Source organism: Macaca thibetana, chromosome 10, assembly GCF_024542745.1.
Source record: "Macaca thibetana thibetana isolate TM-01 chromosome 10, ASM2454274v1, whole genome shotgun sequence".
NCBI classification, from domain to species: domain Eukaryota; kingdom Metazoa; phylum Chordata; class Mammalia; order Primates; family Cercopithecidae; genus Macaca; species Macaca thibetana.
This window is the reverse complement of record NC_065587.1, coordinates 7,233,377-7,253,077: the sequence shown is the minus strand read 5'-3', so window position 1 is coordinate 7,253,077 and position 19,701 is coordinate 7,233,377. Positions and strand designations below refer to the sequence as shown.

General features: G+C 44.2%; 3 protein-coding genes across 3 annotated transcripts in view; 2 read left to right on the top strand and 1 right to left on the bottom strand.

Moving 5' to 3' along the window:
• Window positions 1-19,701, top strand: part of PARVB (parvin beta) — a 695,786-nt gene that overhangs the window by 81,737 nt on the left and 594,348 nt on the right. The gene's annotated exons all lie outside the window — the stretch shown is intronic.
• The window catches only part of SAMM50 (SAMM50 sorting and assembly machinery component), a 718,434-nt gene that overhangs the window by 272,964 nt on the left and 425,769 nt on the right, over window positions 1-19,701 (top strand). The gene's annotated exons all lie outside the window — the stretch shown is intronic.
• Window positions 1-19,701, bottom strand: part of EFCAB6 (EF-hand calcium binding domain 6) — a 310,246-nt gene that overhangs the window by 47,679 nt on the left and 242,866 nt on the right. Inside the window, 2 exon segments of the mRNA XM_050805818.1 lie at window positions 4,726-4,917; window positions 9,296-9,491. Coding sequence (XP_050661775.1) covers window positions 4,726-4,917; window positions 9,296-9,491 — 388 coding nt within the window.

The window sequence follows — 19,701 nt, the reverse complement described above, 5'->3', positions numbered from 1 at the left end:
GGTAAATGCATGCTTTTCCGATTTGTCTGAGCTCAGGTGTTAGCTTCTCGGCCAGGTGCATCATCCTAGGCCAATTTAGGGGGTTGATCCCATTGAATTCCCAGAAAACAGATCACACACTGACGAGACAGGGCAGGAGGTGGCCGGTGCAAGGACGCATACCACAGGGACAGTGCCACCTCTGCATCCACGGTTCCCAGCCCACCGTGATCAATCCCTGTCTCCAAGCACATTTCTCCTCTTCACTCTTGCTGCAATTTTCTCACTAGGATGTTGAGCAGGTTCTTCTGGAGGTGAAGGCGACTCTTTGCCAAGAGAACTGGGCAGAACTAACCAATGTTGGGGGAGGCAAGCTGACAGTACATAAAGCTTTAGGAATGTTCTCTCCTTGGTCCAGCAATTCCAGGATCAGCAGAGGCTCCTTGCGACTTGTGCATGAGGACACTCAGGCCACGCTGAGGGGGGACAGCAGACGTGGAGCTTCAAGCCCGGTCTTCTCCACTTGCAGGTCCTTTAGGGGTATTTTGTTATAGCTCCTGAGCAGCCTAAGACAGTCCCCATATCACTCAGAGTCAAAGCCAAAGTCTTTACAAGGACTCTAAGCCTAGGGCCGCCTGGCTCCTTCACTCCCTGGCCCCATCTCCTTAGACCTCTCCTTCATCTGCCCCCAAACCAGTTGGCCCCTTCCTGCGGGTGCCATCGCACTAGCGGTGCTGGCCAGTCCCTCGCCCTATGTCACTGCTCACTCCCTCCCCTCCCCGTTGCTTGGATGTCACCCCTCGTCAGGCCCTCCCTTCTGCTCTCCTCCATTTTTCTCCCAGCTGCTGCTGGAACCTGACATGTGACTGAGTCACTCACTGCTGCTCTGTCTCCCTCACTAGAATGGGGCTTCTGGAGGCAGGGACTGCATCTGTTTAGTTTGCTGCTAAACCTGGCACCCAGCTCAGTGCCTGGTACACATTGGCCATAGGAAACACGTGTCATGAGAGAGTGAATGAACCCACACGATGGAATGGCGCATGCTAGATGGAATCCATGCTTTAGAGGAAAATGAACACCCCAGAGAACGCCAGTGCTACCACAGGAGGCGAAAAGGCAGAAGAGAACAGGCCAGGGGACCCTGGAGGAGAGGCCAGCAGAGCTGGAAGGGGAGAGCAGGATCCCTGATCTGTCACATCAGCACATCAGTGAATAATGCCTGAGACTGATCATTTAGGAAATGGCAGCGTAAGAATATTACTGAGAGACAGAAACATATGCAGCTGAAGAAACAGCAAAAAACCAAAATAAAAATAAAAGTGATTGCTCTTGAGGAGCAGGACTGGAAGTTAAATGGGTAAGTCAAGTGATCTCTGTTTTTAAGTGTTTTGCAACAATTCAATTTTATTTCTATATGGGCGTATGTTACTTTGATACAAATGAAAAATGTTTGTTAAAAAAAAGACTTGCAAGAGTTCAGAACACAACCCCCAAACTCAGCAGCATACATGGTCTGTCCTCAATCCTACTCCTAAAGGACATTTGTATACTACAAAGGGGCCAAGTGCAGTGGCTCACGCCTGTAACCCCAGCACTTTGGGAGGCCGAGGCTGGTGGATCACCTGAGGTCAGGAGTTCAAGACCAGCCTGACCGACATGGAGAAACTCCATCTCTACTGAAAATACAAAAATTAGCCAGGCATGGTGGTGCATGCCTGTAATCCCAGCTACACAGGTGGCTGAGGCAGGAGAATCGCTTGAACCCGGGAGGCGGAGGTTGTGGTGAGCCAAGATCGCGCCATTGCTCTCCAGTCTGGGTAGCAAGAGTGAGAGTCTGTCTCAAAAAAGAAAAAAAAAAAAAAAGGGCTGGGCGCAAACATGCCAAAGTATTAACACTAGTTGTCCCAAGGGGTGATTTTAATTATTTTCTTCAACTGTATCAGCATATTCCAAAGAGTATATAATGGACATAAACAATTTCTATGAATGTTAGCTTAAATCATATGAAATTGTCAACATTCAACCATTTATGACTTTTAAAATGGTAATTTCATATAATCCAACCCAATAGAACAGAATTATTTAAAAAATATGTAAGGGGCTGCTTTTAAGGTCAATAAAACGACTCCTATCCCTTGACTCCAGTTATTTTATTTCTTGGATCTTTCCTAAGGAACGAATCCAAAATGTGGATACAGATTTACATACAAAGTGTTCACTGTAAATAACAGAGGCAAAAGCTGGAGGAAAACATCCTAAATGCTTAAAAATAAGGGCGTGGGTGGAATGTGATATAGACCTTTTAGCTGATGTTTGGGAAACCTTTAAGTGACATGGTACAATTTAACATTAAGTGAAAAAAAGCAGGATACATGAATATATATATATATATATATATACGCTGTCATCTCCACTCTGTTAAAAAAAATGCATTAGAAATAGGAAAAAAGAAAAAAAGATCTCTAAGGCAGGATGGTGCTTAGAAAGAACACCAGCTCTGAAGGCGAACCCTCTGGCTTGCCACTCTTTGCTGAGCTCAGGTGGCTATTTGATTTCCGAAAGCATGTCTACTCCGCCTTCCCCAACGGGCAAGACAGTGAGATGAGAAAGTGCACGTGAAGGGCCCAGAGCTTAGTAGGTGCTCACTAAACGGTGGCCAAGGTTGTTCCTGTCATCATCCCCATCATCATGGGGTCTAGATTACTGCTATCCTTTTTTACATATATTTTTTGCATTGTCCCCGATGTCTCTCGTGAATATGTATTCCTTTTAAAATGACAAAACACACACACACACACATACACACACACACACACAATCATAAAAATAGCGAGGGTCACTATAAAACAAGAGCAAAGACAAGCCACAGACCAGCGGAAGGTATTTGCAACTCACATGCCAACCAAGGGCTGAAAGCCTTTCAGGTCATTTGTAGACGACGAGACCTGAATAGCTGACAACCCATGGAAGTGTTTGACCTGACTAATGATCAGATGGCAGAAGTTAAAACATTTAACAAAACCAAGGGACAGCAGGGATGTGTAGTGTCAGGAACTCTCCTGTACCATGGGTAAGGCTGTACACTGGCACAGTCACTTAGAAGAACACTGGCCGTTTCTGGGAAGTTGAACGTGGACCCGCCCTCCCATCAGCAATTCCAGGCAGAGGAGCTCCAGTGTGTGCACACAAGGAGACAGGCACGGAAGGGGGACTGGTGCTTTGCTTGTAATGAAGGAAACTGAGAACAAGCTGCACGTTCGTTAACTGGAGGGTGACGACCGAATGGCACAATCATATATTCAGTTAATAGACTGGATTTGTTTTTGTTTTTGTTTTGAGACCGAGTCTTGCTCTGTTGCCCAGGCTGGAGTGCAGTGGTGCAATCTTGGCTCACTGCAACCTCCGCCTCCTGGGTTCAAGGGATTCTCCAGTCTCTGCCTCCTGAGTAGCTGGGATTACAGGCGCCCACCACCACACCCAGCTATTTTTTTTTGTATCTGAGTAGCTGGGATTACAGGCGCCCACCACCACACCCAGCTATTTTTTTTTGTATCTGAGTAGCTGGGATTACAGGCGCCCACCACCACACCCAGCTATTTTTTTTTGTATCTGAGTAGCTGGGATTACAGGCGCCCACCACCACACCCAGCTATTTTTTTTTGTATCTGAGTAGCTGGGATTACAGGCGCCCACCACCACACCCAGCTATTTTTTTTTGTATCTGAGTAGCTGGGATTACAGGCGCCCACCACCACACCCAGCTATTTTTTTTTGTATCTGAGTAGCTGGGATTACAGGCACCCACCACCACACCCAGCTATTTTTTTTTGTATTTTCAGTAGAGACAGGGTTTCACCATGTGGCCAGGCTGGTTTCAAACTCCTGACCTCAGGTGATCTGCCCACCTCGGCCTCCCAAAGTACTGGGATTACAGGCATAAGCCACCGACTTTTTATAGCAGCTTAAATGCATCAACTAAAGCCAATATATTAACATGGATAAATCTTAAATACATTACTATAAGCAAGAAAAAGTAAGTGCAGATACAACATTCAATATCATATCACTTATATAAAGCTTAAAAATATGCAACACAATAGTGTATTTTGTTCAGAAACATCCATCTAAATGGCAAAAATGAAAAAAAATAACAAAAACCACAGTGTTTAGGCACCTGGAGTCAGGCTTACAAATCAGCCCCACCACTCACTAGCTGTGGATAATACTTTATGTCTCTGTGCTAAGGCCTCGTCTCTCAACTGGGGATATTAATAGCTTGTATCTCACAGTGACCTCAACATGATTATACATGTTAATATATATACAACGGACTAGAAACAGTGGCAGGTACACAGAAGACATGCTATAGTGTTTGCTGCTATGATTCACCTCAAACCTGAAAAATGTTCATGCTGTTTGCTTTAGTAATCTCATTCCCCAGACCATCTTCTGGGATCTAAGACTCCTTAGAACTCTAAAACAACCAGAGAAAACAAGCTCCCAAACTTCTTTGAAAAATAAAATAAAAAAATAAAATAAAATAAATAAAAATTTCCAACAAAGTAAAGGATGCATATTCACCTTCTAATAGTCTGTAGAATTTATACCAGTGTTTCATTTAGAATAAGCTAATTACATGAGGTGATTGCCAATTTATCTGATATGGTTCTAATCAATTATCCATTTTGTAAAAACTACTTTTAGCTCATTTTCAAAGAGATGCTTATGTGCTGCAGACGTTCTTACCTCCTCAAGGAAACAGCTAAAGTTCTGGAGAAAATATTTCCAATTTATATAGGGGGTTAGATGAATTCTTAGTTTCCTCAAAAAATAATGATACTGATTGTCCGTTAGTTTGTGACAGAAATCCTTAAGAACTTGTCCAAATTCTGTAGACTTTACAAATCCTGTATCCTCTTTATCCAATGCAGAAAATGCCTAAAAAGAAGGAAAAGAAAAAAAGATGGCAAATGCTACTGTCAAATGAATACTTCTAAAACACTTTCCTTAAGTACCGTTTCTGCTGAATGCAAATGAAGCCTAGTGTATAAAAACGCCTTGTAAATTTTAAATTACTAAATAAATGCACCATTATTGAAGGACTGAGACAAGTACGATATGAACGCAGTACGGGAGCTTATGAGTTCTAGAGGAAATTTGCCTTACTTGCTCCTATTTGGATGTGAGGAGGAAGGAGAATAAAGAGGAATCCTGGCCCGAAGCACCTATAACCGTCCTGATGGAAGCCTCACCCCTGCTCCCAGGATCCCTGTTTTACAGAACAGAGCAGAGAGTAACTTGCTCAAGCTCTCTTGGCCCTTACATTCTACTTCCTTTAAGTATTAATTAGTTGTAACAGGAGGCTCAGGAGAGACCTCACCGCATCGCATCGGGGCAGGGGTCTCAAGGCAGTAGTTTGACTGTGGGAGCAGCTGGGAGGAGGGATCAGGGGACCACCCTGACCTCACCACTGTCCTTCACAGCAAGGCTTGTGCACGGCTGCTGTCCTTTCCTGAGTCTCGGCCAAAGCCCGAGTGACCTCGCATCATGAGAAGCTACCCCAGGCCTGTGCTGGAGCAGAGGGAGCACACATTGCGAATCCTACAGTAGAGGAGTTAAACTGAAAAAGTGCAAAAATGTGCTATAAAAAGAAAGCACATTTTTTTTTCCATCTGTCGAAATAAAATCATTGATTTTTATTGCACCGGGAAATCTGCATCCAGGGGTAGATTAAAATCTTTTTTTAAAGGAAGAATTTAGAGTGCCTGCAAACCCCACACCCTTCTGATTAATTCTCATTCGGGGCTAATTAGGCACACCCCATTGGCCTAACAGGGTGATGGCATATGTGTAATCAAATTAACCTTAAAATGTCAGATGCTTCACATTTTCATGTAGTCCGTGGTAACACGAGGTAGCTGTGTACAGTGGGAAGTCCCCTAGCCAGGAGTTGTTCTGGAAACCTGGGCTCTGCTGCCCACCAGAAGTCCTGAACCTCTCTAAACTTTAGCTTCTTCACTGTAAAGATGGACTTAACTCAGAGGGCAGGTGTAAGTTTTCCTGAGTTTACTGGAAAATGCCCCCATCCAGGTACCTGGCCCCTGGGGATCTCAAATGTTAAGGAGAACGATCATAAGAATGAACACAGCCAATTGTGCCGCAGGGGCAGCGACAGCGGCAGGCTCGAGAGTGAAGAGGAGCCTCGTGTGTCGTTCAGCTGGCTGGGCCGCCCCTCCTCACCCCTTCCCTCCCTACTAATCCCTCATACCGGGACTCCGGAGCCCATCTTTCTTCTCTACACCAAGGAAATTGGGATGTGATTTACAAAAAATAAAAAGCTTAAAATAGATCTCAGGAGTGGAGAGTGAGTGATTCCCACCTCCAAGAGTTTGATACCCTAAAAGGGTCACTAGCCTTGATTTCTTCAAAAGTCAAGACACTAAGGTCGATCCTCAAAAGAAGTCATGGGCAGTAGACAGCACATCTCAAGTAAAGATCTTCAGGACTTTAATTCTTCAAACCACCTGGACTGGAAAAGGGCTGTGACAAATACATTTCCCCTTCCTTCTCATGTTCCGGGCTCTGCTCCATAGTCCCTGTGTGACCCTGGGCAGGTTTATTCATGCTGAACCTCAGTTTCCCCTCCTATAGAGTGGAACCACGAGCCCCACCTTGCAAGGTTATGATCAAAGAGAAAAAGACTCCTGAACTCTCATTAGGGCTTGTGGCCCCCAGCGCCCCGGGAAGCCCTCTAGAATGTGTGGAGCCAGGACTCTGTGATGTTAGAAGGTATGTTCACTGTGGGGATTGAGAGGTGTTGACTGGATCTTGCAGTCTGGGTTGCTGTGGCTGTTTGGGCTCTGGATGCCGGCTTCCCACAGGATGGTTCCGATGTGCTGCCTTGTTCATCCCCGACGCCTGCCCTCTGCAGACACATGGGGAAACTCACCTGGGAGCACCACCTCACCAGGAGGCTGGTTCCAAACACAATATCCAAGGACACCAGCACAGTCTACAGCATCATTACTCCACACACAAGCATCATTCCCTACACGGAGGCATCATTCCCTACACGGAGGCATCATTCCCTACACGGAGGCATCATTCCCTACACGGAGGCATCATTCCTTACATGCAGGCATCATTCCCTACACGGAGGCATCATTCCCTACACGCAGGCATCATTCCCTACACGGAGGCATCATTCCTTACATGCAGGCATCATTCCCTACACGGAGGCATCATTCCCTACACGGAGGCATCATTCCCTACACGGAGGCATCATTCCCTACACGGAGGCATCATTCCCTACACGGAGGCATCATTCCCTACACGGAGGCATCATTCCCTACACGGAGGCATCATTCCCTACACGCAGGCATCATTCCCTACACGGAGGCATCATTCCCTACACGGAGGCATCATTCCCTACACGGAGGCATCATTCCCTACACGCAGGCATCATTCCCTACACGCAGGCATCATTCCTTACATGCAGGCATCATTCCCTACACGGAGGCATCATTCCCTACACGGAGGCATCATTCCCTACACGGAGGCATCATTCCCTACACGGAGGCATCATTCCCTACACGCAGGCATCATTCCCTACACGCAGGCATCATTCCCTACACGGAGGCATCATTCCCTACACGGAGGCATCATTCCCTACACGGAGGCATCATTCCCTACACGGAGGCATCATTCCCTACACGGAGGCATCATTCCCTACACGGAGGCATCATTCCTTACACGCAGGCATCATTCCTTACATGCAGACATCATTCCCTACACGGAGGCATCATTCCCTACACGGAGGCATCATTCCCTACACAGAGGCATCATTCCTTACACGCAGGCATCACTCCGTTCACGCAGGCATCATTCCCTACACGGAGGCATCACTCCGTTCACGCAGGCATCATTCCCTACACGCAGGCATCATTCCCTACACGCAGGCATCATTCCCTACACGGAGGCATCATTCCCTACACGCAGGCATCATTCCCTACACGGAGGCATCATTCCCTACACGGAGGCATCATTCCCTACACGGAGGCATCATTCCCTACACGGAGGCATCATTCCCTACACGGAGGCATCATTCCCTACACGCAGGCATCATTCCCTACACGGAGGCATCATTCCCTACACGGAGGCATCATTCCCTACACGGAGGCATCATTCCCTACACGGAGGCATCATTCCCTACACGGAGGCATCATTCCTTACATGCAGGCATCATTCCCTACACGGAGGCATCATTCCCTACACGGAGGCATCATTCCCTACACGGAGGCATCATTCCTTACATGCAGGCATCATTCCCTACACGGAGACATCATTCCCTACACGGAGGCATCATTCCCTACACGGAGGCATCATTCCTTACACGCAGGCATCACTCCGTTCACGCAGGCATCATTCCCTACATGCAGGCATCATTCCCTACACGGAGGCATCATTCCCTACACGGAGGCATCATTCCTTACACGCAGGCATCATTCCTTACATGCAGACATCATTCCCTACACGGAGGCATCATTCCCTACACGGAGGCATCATTCCCTACACGCAGGCATCATTCCCTACACGGAGGCATCATTCCCTACACGCAGGCATCATTCCCTACACGGAGGCATCATTCCCTACATGGAGGCATCATTCCCTACACGCAGGCATCATTCCCTACACGGAGGCATCATTCCCTACACGCAGGCATCATTCCCTACACGGAGGCATCATTCCCTACACGGAGGCATCATTCCCTACACGGAGGCATCATTCCCTACATGCAGGCATCATTCCACACACACAGGCATCATTCCGTACACTGTCTAAAGCACCATGCAGATGGAAGCTGCAGAATGTCAGCCTACTCAGGTTGCTCCCGGAGGACTTGCTCCTGGAGGACTTCACAATGAAGTCTCTGTGCCACAGCCCGGCCCAGTTCAACCTCTTCAAGGCCACCTTCAGTCCTTCATCTCTGGGCCCAGTGCTTGGCTGCGCTGAGAGCTCCCAGGATGTGCTGAGCCCACTCTTGCCCAAGGGCCTCTATTTTCTATCTTTTTTGCCCAGAGTCCCATGACCTCACCCCAGAGTCAGCATTTCTAAACGCTGAGCACTCCCAACTTAGAGAGCACATGCTGGGGTGGAAGAGTGGACACACATTTACTCACATAAAAGCTCTGCTCGTGGTTAACTAGACACCCCAAGGAGAATGAACAGAGATGGGAGGGGTTTCAGGGTGGGGCTGAGAGGTGTTTTCATGAATCAGGATGAGTTTTCACAATAAAGCACTTTCAGCCTGTCATACCGTGGACAAAGCCAGCTGGGAGGACTCAACTACTTCCTGGATCTTCCTCACAACCTCCTGTGGATTCAGTGTTGCAAAATTGATTGGCATGCTCTCTTCCTTTTCCTTGGGCTGAGCTCCTGTTGACTTGCTGTTCTCCACTGCTCTCAGGAAGTCGAGGTAATTGATGGAATTATCATGCCGGCTGACTCCCCAGCTTGTCCCAAAAGGAAGAAAAGAACATATTCATTTTAAAAGCCACCCTACTGCTTATTCATTCAACAAACAGTTGCTGAGCACAGAGCAACGTGGGGAAAATGAATAATTTTAAGACACCATTCCCCGCCCTGTAGGTGCAGACATGGTAGTTAGCTCTGCTATCAGGCAGGCACACACATTCTGCAATATAAGGACTCAGGGTGCTGAGAGGTGACAGTGCAGTTCACTGACGGCCGGGGGCCACAGCTGCCTGGCCTGAAGACCTGAGGCATGAAGGGATAGCAGGGTTGGTGGCTTTGCAGAAGACGAAGGGAGATGTCTGCTGAGAATCCGGCCCTATGATGGGGGCACATGAAAGTATGTTGGCAGGGATGTGACATTCGCAGAGCAGTATCACGGGAAGATAAATCTGACAGTGCCTCAAAGACAGTCTGGAAGTGAGACTGTGGGGTGGTGGCAGTGGCAGGAGAGTAGCAGTCTGGATGGGAGGCTCCTGGGGTCATGGAGGCCTTAACTAAGAAGGGCCTGGACTTAGAAATGGCAGTGGGATTTGAAAGAGAGGAAACATGTCAAAGACAGTGAAAAGAAGAAGAGGAAATGAGTAAGAAATATATTAAATTCTCTTTCAGAAGTGGTTGAAATGAAGTTGTCAAGCTGAAAGCAGTCAAAAGATATTTTGCAAAACCTATCTAGCTGAGGATTTTCTCAAATAAAAATTCCACCTGCATCGATGGCTCAGCAAGGACATCCCTGTGGAAACAGAGGCTCCTTCATCCCCTTGACTCTGACACAGAAGAAATTACCTAAGTTCTGGAAGACTAAATTGTGAGGTAAAATCCAAAAGTCTCAGGGAACATATAGTATATCTATTAAAGATGCAAAATAATTCAAAATAAAGTTTAATTGCATTCAAAGTTCACATTTCTACAACTTAAATTCCTGGGGAATTGCTGGCACTTAAACACCTAAACTTTCTCTCAGCAGGATTGGGCTCAAGTGTCAACGTAGAAGAGCTTGGAACGCTGGTAAGCTGGAGAGAGAAGTTTCCAGTGATTCAGATATCTGCTTCTAAAGAAGACGAGCCAAGAGCTGAGCTTTTCCAACCCACAGCTGCAAAGCCGCCTTGCACAGGCCCTGCATCGGGTCGGCTTGCATGATGGCGACATCGAGGAAAAGGACAATCAACACTATTTCATCAGCGGGAGAAATTGCCAACGTGGTATTAAAATGTAGTAATAAAATCATATGCATATGCTAATCTCAGTAGTATTTAGAAAAGTCTATTTTGGATCTAGAAAAGAATAATCTACATATAATTACAAATAACAGAGATGTTTATCATCAAGAGGTCTTTGAGAAGAAACAAGCAACTGTGCAATGGATCCTTATTAAGGTTTCAATGCATAAAAAAGTTGATCACCCCCATTGAAAGGTGGGCTTCAGATATCCCACAGTCCTTTTGTTGTTGTTTATAAAAGTATCAAGCCTATGCTTTAACAAGAATCTCTTATAATCATTTAGTTAATTTATCTGCTATTTTTCCATGATTTATTCATTGAATGCATATGAATTCTTGTTCAGCTGGAAATAGATTCAGCGAGAGGAGATCCCGTTTAAGGAAGAAAAAAACATATAGGCATTTGAGGATGAAATGGTCCTTCCTTTCTATACACACACACACACACACAGACACAGACACACACACACATACATACACACAGGCATTGGACTTCTCGTAGTTCAAACACAATAGATCAATGTTTTCAAACTTTTAAGGTAATAATTTTCTTCTTAAGATTCTATGCTCAGACAATCCAGCAATGTGTGCGAAGAAGAATTTAAAAAGTTTAGTTCAATAAGAACTCAGAAAATTTACTTCCTGTCCACCCTTTCTTATGAGATTACTTCAGGAAGTACTCCAGCAAAAGAAGAATGTAAATCAAGAAATAAAGAGATGTGGGATATAGGAGACAGGGGATCCAACCTAGGCAATAGTGAGGCAGCACAGGATGCTCTTTGGATCACAGAACTAGAGCAGGAAAATGGTGGGGGGCAGGGGTAGGTTCTTAAATAGAGATGCCAGGGGAAAAAAACTCAAGAGAGGAGAAAGTGGAATAGAATGCTGGGGAAACCTAACGGTAAAAAATAATGACCTTTATCTGAGCCCTGTTCTATAAAAAAGTGATGGTTAAATAAATCACCCCAACCTTAATGTCCCTGGATAAGTCTACTGCAAAGAATTACCTTTTCCCCATATGACTTAGAAAAGATTCATAGACACCCCAAGGCTTACCTCTGATAGCAAGGACATACACCCTCCAAATTCCCAGTCTCAGTCTCATAAATTATTAGCTGAACTGTTTGTTCCCACTGACTAATCTGAACAAAATATCTGCTAACTGATCACAGTTTAGTTAAGCTACTCTCCTTCCTCCAGAACCTTGAACTTGGACCCACCTCAGCCTAAGCCAGCAACAGAATGTGGAATAGCCCCTCCCTAATAGCTCCTCAAGGACTCTGACCACAGGAAAGATGTTTCTTGCTCAGCTGTCTGGTCACACCATCTATTTGTCTTACTTCCCATGCTTGGTTCTTTCCATCCTTGTTTACTCTTCCCTATTAAACAAAAGCCCTCTTCTGCTTGCTCTTTGAGATGCTTACAGATTTCATGGTTGGGGCATTCTCTCTATTGTAATAGTCTTCCTCTCCCTGCTGCAATAGTCTTTTCAGATAAAGGCTCTTTTACCTAAATATGGATTTGTCTTTATTTGACAAGATAAAACAAAGGCAAATATCATAAAGAAAATAAAGAATAAATTAAACTCCAGGAAATAACCTATCCAATAAAATCATAGTATAGATATGAAACAAATTTAAAATATTGCTATGGTCTATTTGTGTCCCCCCAAAATTCATATGTTAAAATGTTAACTCCTAAGGTAATGACCTTTTAGCAGGTGAGTCCTTTGGGAGGTGATTAGTTCATGAAAACAGAGCCCTCATGAATGAGATTAGTGCCTTTATGAAAGAGGCCCCAGAGAGACCTTTGTCCCTTCTGCCACATGAGGTTACAGTGAAAAGACAGACATCTATGATCCAGGACATTTTCAGCAGACACTAAATCCGCTGGTACCTCAATACTGGACTTCCTAGCCTCCAGAACTGTGAGAAATGAATTTCTGTTGTTTATAAGCCACCCAATTTATATTTTTTTATGGCAGCCCAAAGGGACTGAGACAAATGTGAAATGATTTTCGGCAATTGGTGTGATCTACAAGAGAATCTATTTGATACGAAGGCTAGAGGCTCAGGGATAGTACAACTGGAAAGCAAGCTAGTTTTCTTTCATTACCTGACACTGAACAATATTTACATAGTTATAATAAAATGGTATTTAATAGTTTTCAAGTTTTAGAATCAACCTATGAACGAAGCAGGAAGGAACTAGTTGTGGCTGTGGGACAGAAGGTTAAATTTAACTACCTAACCAAAGGAAAAATCAGTGTAGCCACCAAAAGCTGGACGTGGAAGGAGTGGGGAAAGTGGCAGAGAGAGGAGGAGAAGAATTGAGGTCATGGGGCAAAATGTCACCCTGAAACCTGGAGACACAGGCACATGCAGAGAATCACAGCTGTGGCCTGTTTTCCTGGAGCAAAAGCCTTTGGAGTCACAGGCTGGCAGGAATACTTACATGGTAATCGTGGCAAATTGGTAGAAACTAAGTGTGGACTAGTGTAAGAGTAAGAAATTCTGGGGGCCCAGTCTTAGGTACCTCCCCACCCCCACCACCACTTTCACGGGCTTTAACTTCAGGAGTCTCACTAGCTTCTCAGAGTGAAGACCTGAGAAAGATCCCCTCAGGGTTCTGGCAGGGGAAGGGGAAGAGCAATCCTGGTGAAATATGTCCCGAGCCTTCTCTATAACTACTTTCCAAGGGAAAAGACTTTCTGAGAGCCTTATCTTAGCTTTGGGGGAAGGACAACCAGCCAACTCCAGCCCCCTCTAGCATTCCTGTTTCACCTAAGCAGAAAAAAACTCAATAAATATTTCTAAAGGTTGCAGCCCATGGACTCAGCCCACTAAGAGACAGAAATGTAATCATAAAACTATAGAATGTTTCCCCTCCCCAATATTTTACCACCACATCAACCCAGCTCTAGTGAAATAATAATGGATTACAACTGAAAGAACTGCAAAACACACAATCTATTTAAGAAGGAGCTCCTAAGGAAACCCATGAAAACAGGCGAGGAAAAAACAAGGATGCTGGAGAAAATTACAGCCTTTGCACCAATAGCTACAGCAAACATTAAACACATCCTAACTCCCAGCCAAATGAACATAAAATCTCTAAAGGCCTATATACCTCAGTTCCTGTCTGGATTTTAACAACAACAAAAATTACAATGCATATAAAGAAAAGGCACAGTATGAAGAAACCAAGCAAGCTTCAAAAGCAGACTCATATATGACACGTATTTTGAAATTATCAGATAGGGAATTTAAAATAACTATGGTTAATATGTAAAGTGTTCTTATGGAAAAAGTAAACAACATGCAAGAACAAGTGGGCAATATAATCAGAGATGGAAACTCTAAGAAAGAATTAAAAGAAAATGCCAGAAATTAAAACAAAACAAAACAAAACAAACCACTCTAACAGGAATGAAGAATGGCTTTGATGGGCTCATCAGTAGACTGCACATGGTTGAGGAGAGAATTAGTGAGTTTGAGGTATGTCAGTATGTCAGTAGAAACCTCTCAAACTGAAATGCAAAGAAAAAAAAAGGATGGGAAGGGGTGGACAGGACAATATATCCAAAGACTGGGGGAAAATTTCAAAATGTGTAACACTTGCATCACTGGAATACCAGAAGGAGAAAGATAAATAAGCAAAGAAACAAAATAACAAACAAAAGCAAAAACAAAACAAAAAGAAAAACCCACTTTAATTAATAATGGTAGAAACATTTCCCAAATTAAAGGCAGACAGCAAATCACAGATCCAGGAAGTTCAGAGAACACCAAGCAGGATAAATCCCCCCAAATCTATACCTAAACATACTATATTCAAACTGGAGAAAACTAAAGACAAAGAGAAAATCTTGAAAGAAGCCAGAAAATCTTAGGAAAATACCCTTATCTATAGAGGAACAAAGATAATGAATTATAATACATCAGGCTTCTTGCCAGAAATCACGCAAGCAAGAGGAGAGTGGACTGAAATGTTTGAAGTGTTAAAATATTTCAACAGCTTAAACCCAGAATGCTAAATCCAGTATTCTCTGTCAGAAATAAAGGAGAAATAAAGCCTTTCTCAGACAAACAAAACTGAGAGACTTCATGATCAGCAGCCCTACCCTTCAAGAAATGTAAAAAGGCATTCTTCAGACAGAAGGAAAATCATACAGATCTACATCAAGAAGAGAAGGGTGTCAGAGAAGGAATAAGTGATGGTAAAATAACATCTTTTATTTTCTCACTCTGAGTTGATCAGTGGAGTAATAATAACCACCATGTGTTGGGTGATTGAAGCACACAGGTAAATGAATGCCAGCCATGTTATCAGGCACGGAAGGGAGAAATCGAAAATACCCTTTTATAAGTTTTCTGAACTTCCCACTAAGTTGTATTGTGTTACTTAAAGGTGGGCTTAGGCTAGCTCTAAATGTATACTGCAAACTCTTGAGCAACCAATGATTTTTTTTTTTTTTTTTTTTTTTTTTTTTGGTGACATGGTCTTGCTTTTTTTGCCCAGGCTGGAGTACAATGGTGCAATCGTAGCTCACTGCAGCCTTGAATTCCTGGGCTCAAGGGATAAAAAATGTTTTAAAGAGGAAAGGGATCCCAGCACTTTGGGAGGCCGAGGCGGGCGGATCACGAGGTCAGGAGATCGAGACCATCCTGGCTGACACGGTGAAACCCCGTCTCTACTAAAAAATACAAAAAACTAGCCGGGCGAGGTGGCGGGCGCCTGTAGTCCCAGCTACTGGGGAGGCTGAGGCAGGAGAATTGCGTGAACCCGGGAGGCGGAGCCTGCAGTGAGCTGAGATCCGGCCACTGCACTCCAGCCTGGGCGGCAGAGCGAGACTCCGTCTCAAAAAAAAAAAAAAAAAAAAAAAAGAGGAAAGGGGCCGGACACGGTGGCTCACGCCTGTAATCCCAGCACTTTGGGAGGCCGAGGCGGGCAGATCACGAGGTCAGGAGATTGAGACCATTCTGGCTAACACGGTGAAAACCCGTCTCTACTAAAAATACAAAAAATTAGCTGGGTGTGGTGGCAGCTGCCTGTAGTCCCAGCTACTCGGGAGGCTGAGGCAGGAAAATGGCATGAACCTGGGAGGCGGAGTTTGCAGTGAGCCGAGATCACGCCACTGCACTCCAACCTGGGCGACAGAGTGAGACTCCGTCTCAAAAAAAAGAAAAAAAAAAGAGGAAAGGGGTGCTAATATTCTCCCCTTACAAAGTAAGGGACATAAGAGTCATGCATTCTGTCAGCACAGCAAAATTATATAGACAGAAATAGGAGTCAGAGGAGGCAATTAGCTCAAGTTGTTTCAGGGTAAAAGTGCACGAGAATAAGACTTCCAGTCAAATACAGTGGCTTGAACACACATATCTAGTTCTGTTACCACTCAAAACTCTTCTAAAATGACAGAAAAGGGAGTTTTAAAAGGTATAAAACAGTGGTTTTCAAGGTGGGGTGCAAGAGTCCAGCAGCATCAGCATCACCTGAGCCCTTGTTATGAATGCACATTCTCGGGCCCCACTGAATCAGAAACTTTGGGGGAGGGGCCCAACAATCTTGAGTTTTAACGAGCCCTTGCAATGATTCCGATGCTTGGAGTTTGCGGACCGCTGGCATAAACTCCTAAGGACTAGGAGTATGGGGAAGAAGAAAACAGCTGCTGGAGAATCTACAGGTAATGGGAATAGATGTATCAGAATCTAAGAAATTACTTTATAAAACAAACAGAGGGAATGTGGAAGAGAGAAGATCTGATATGCCCTGCAAATACCCTCAGAGGCTCTGGAACTGATGATATCAGGTATATCTAGAAGTGGAGCTCAAGGAGGAGTTAAAATAGGGTTGATTAAAAGACTGGGAAGCAAGCAGACCCCAGACCTCTCATCAGACTTCACATGTCTGGGTGCCTGTCCCTCCCAACCCTAATGGGAGAATATACCTAGAGGTATATTCTCTGGAGATGCTGTTTCTGAGCAGGAGGGCATCTGTCTGAGTCCAAGGTAAGGAGGGTTCTTAATGAAAAGGGGAGGATTAATAAAAAGTATATACACTGACTGTTAATATATAATATAAATAAAAGCATATACACTGACTGTTAGTTTCCTGTGGCTTTGTAACAAAATAGTACATATCTGGTGGCTTAAAGGAATGCACATTGATTCTCCTACAGTTCTGGACACCAGAATCTAAAATGAGTTCCCTGTTGTTGGCAGGACTGTACTCTCCCTGGAGATTCCAGGGAAGAATCTGTTCTTTGCCTCTTCCAGCTTCTGGGGGCAGTTGGCAGCCCCTGGCTTGCGGCCACATCACTCCACTCTTTGCCTCCCTGGTCACATGTCCTTCTCTTTGTCTGTCTGTTTCAAATTTCCCTCTGCCTCCCTCTTATAAGCACACCTGTGATGGCATTGAGGGCCCATCCAGATAACCCAGGCTCATCTTCCCTTCTCCAGGTCCTTAGCTTAGTTGCATCTATAAAGATCCTTTTTCCAAAAAAGGTAATGTCCACAGATTCCAGGAATCAGGACCTGTATATCTTTGGGAGGCATGATTCAGCTTACCACAGTGACTGCTGAAATATCCAGCCTTCTGTGCCTAGTCAGTTCCTAGTGTTGACAGCAGAAGACCAAAGAGTCTTCTCTCATTGGGCTGCCCAATTAGCAAACAAATAAATAAATCATCACACCAAATCTACAGGGATACATAGTTGAATTAGAATTTCAGATAAACAACAAAATTTTTAGTATAACTCAAATATTACATGAGACATACTTATATTTAAAAATTATTGTCTATCTGAAGTCCTAATTTAACTGACCATCTTATATTTTATCTGGCAAGTCTATTCTCTGGCAAATCTGAAAAGGCCAAACAAAAAGTTTTAAAGATACTGACACTGGGGGCCCCTCAAGAAAACTTCAAGTCAGATTACCATACAGTTCAATTCAAAGTCAGCAAGCTCCACCTATCTGTGTAGAACTTCTAATCTGCAACTCAGTACCCTGTCCTCCACTCTTAGTATGGACATATTTTTGAAGAAAATATCCAACATGAATAATAGATTTAAAAAGCAACATTCAGGAGAGACTTATCTGCTAAAGAAAACTTTTTTAAAAAGCCTATTGTTAATACCTTCAGAGAAATGAGACAGTACATCCATGAAACAAGAGCAGGATGTTATAAAAAAGGAACACACAGAGAACTAAAATGAGCTCTAGTAATTAGAAATATAAGTATGGCAGCAGAAACAAAAATCTCAAAGAAGGACTGGGAGCTAAAATTGAGGAAATCTCCCAGAAGGTAAAGCAGAAAGAAAAAGAGAAAGGAGAAAAAAATATTTAAAATAAGTAAGAGAACAGTCCAGGCAGTTCAACATTTAATAACAATAGGAGTTTCAGAAAGAATAGAACAGGGGAGGAATTCATTAATAAAATAAGTCAAGAAACTTCCTAAGAATTGAAGAACATGAAAAGGGCAATCTTCAAGAAGATGAAGCTGACAGATTAGCTGATATGTCTCGATGGATTGGAAAGAGATTAAGTTGGGGATTTAATTAGTAGGAGAATAAGTACATAGGAAACTAAATGAACAGAAGAAATAGGATAATTTGACTTCAGGGAAAAAGTGCTATGTAGAAAAGAAAAGTGATGAGCTAGTCACAGCAATGTAGATCTAGGATGTGGAGCGAACCAAAACTGACACAGCAATACGATAGGCACGTGGTATGTGGAGGTAAGTTTTCGTGTGTTTCCATGGGGTAATGGAGGCTGAAAGGGGTGAGATGGTTGGTGGCATGGGATGAGTGGACAATAGTTAAACCTACATTTTCTTGGTAGTAAGTCAATATAAACTGCTTAAAAGTGAAAAATCAAGAAGTTGCAATATATGCCTGTCACTTAGAAGTAGGGACATCCAGCTGGGCATGGTGGCTCACACCTGTAATCCCAGTACTTTGGGAGGCCGAGGCGGGAGGATCATGAGGTCAGGAGATCGAGAGCATCCTGGCTAACACGGTGAAATCCCATCTCTACTAAAAATACAAAAAACTACCCGGGCGTGCTGGTGGGCACCTGTAGTCCCAGCTACTCTGGAGGCTGAGGCAGGAGAATGTCATGAACCTGGGAGGTGGAGATTGCAGTGAGCCGAGATCATGCCACTGCACTCCAGCCTGGGGGACAGAGCGAGACGCCATCTCAAAAAAAAAAAAAAAAAAAAAAAAAAAAAAAAAAAAAAGAAGAAGAAGAAGAAAAAGAAGTAGGGACATTCACTATCAAAAGATATCAGTCAACAGTGTTGGAAGTTGTTCACTTTGGATAGGGAAATAAAGGCTACAGCAGGGCAAACGAACTGCTGGTTTTAGTAACCAGCCTCGTAGAACTATGTGATTCCTGCCAAAGTGCCTGAATAACTTGAATAAAATAAAAACTAATGTTGACTGGGCACAGTGGCTCACACCTATAATCACAGCACTTTGGGAGGCTGAGGTGGGTGGATCACCTGCGGTCAGGAGTTTGAGACCACCCTGGCCAACATGGTGAAACCCCGTCTCTACTGAAAATACAAAAATTGGCCAGGTGTGGTGGCGGGCACCTGTAATCCCAGCTATTTGGGAGCCTGAGGCAGAAGAATCACTTGAACCCAGGAGGCAGAGGTTGCAGTGAGCCGAGATCGTGCCACTGCATTCCAGCCTGGCTGACAGAGCGAGACTCCATCTCAAAAAAACAAAACAAACAAACAAACAAACAAACAAAAACACTAATGTTAAGAAATGGTGGTACTGCTGCTAAGACACATCAGGAAAAGTTACGCATTTGTCAGAGTGCTTTCTTTTATTGCTTTGGGTGGACTCAAACCCATTCTAGTGTAATCCAGCCAACAGGAAGACATGGAGGATATTTTCATCTCAGAAGGCTGTTTGGGAGGACATACAGAAGAAACAAAGGCAATTCTCCAGTATGTTTTT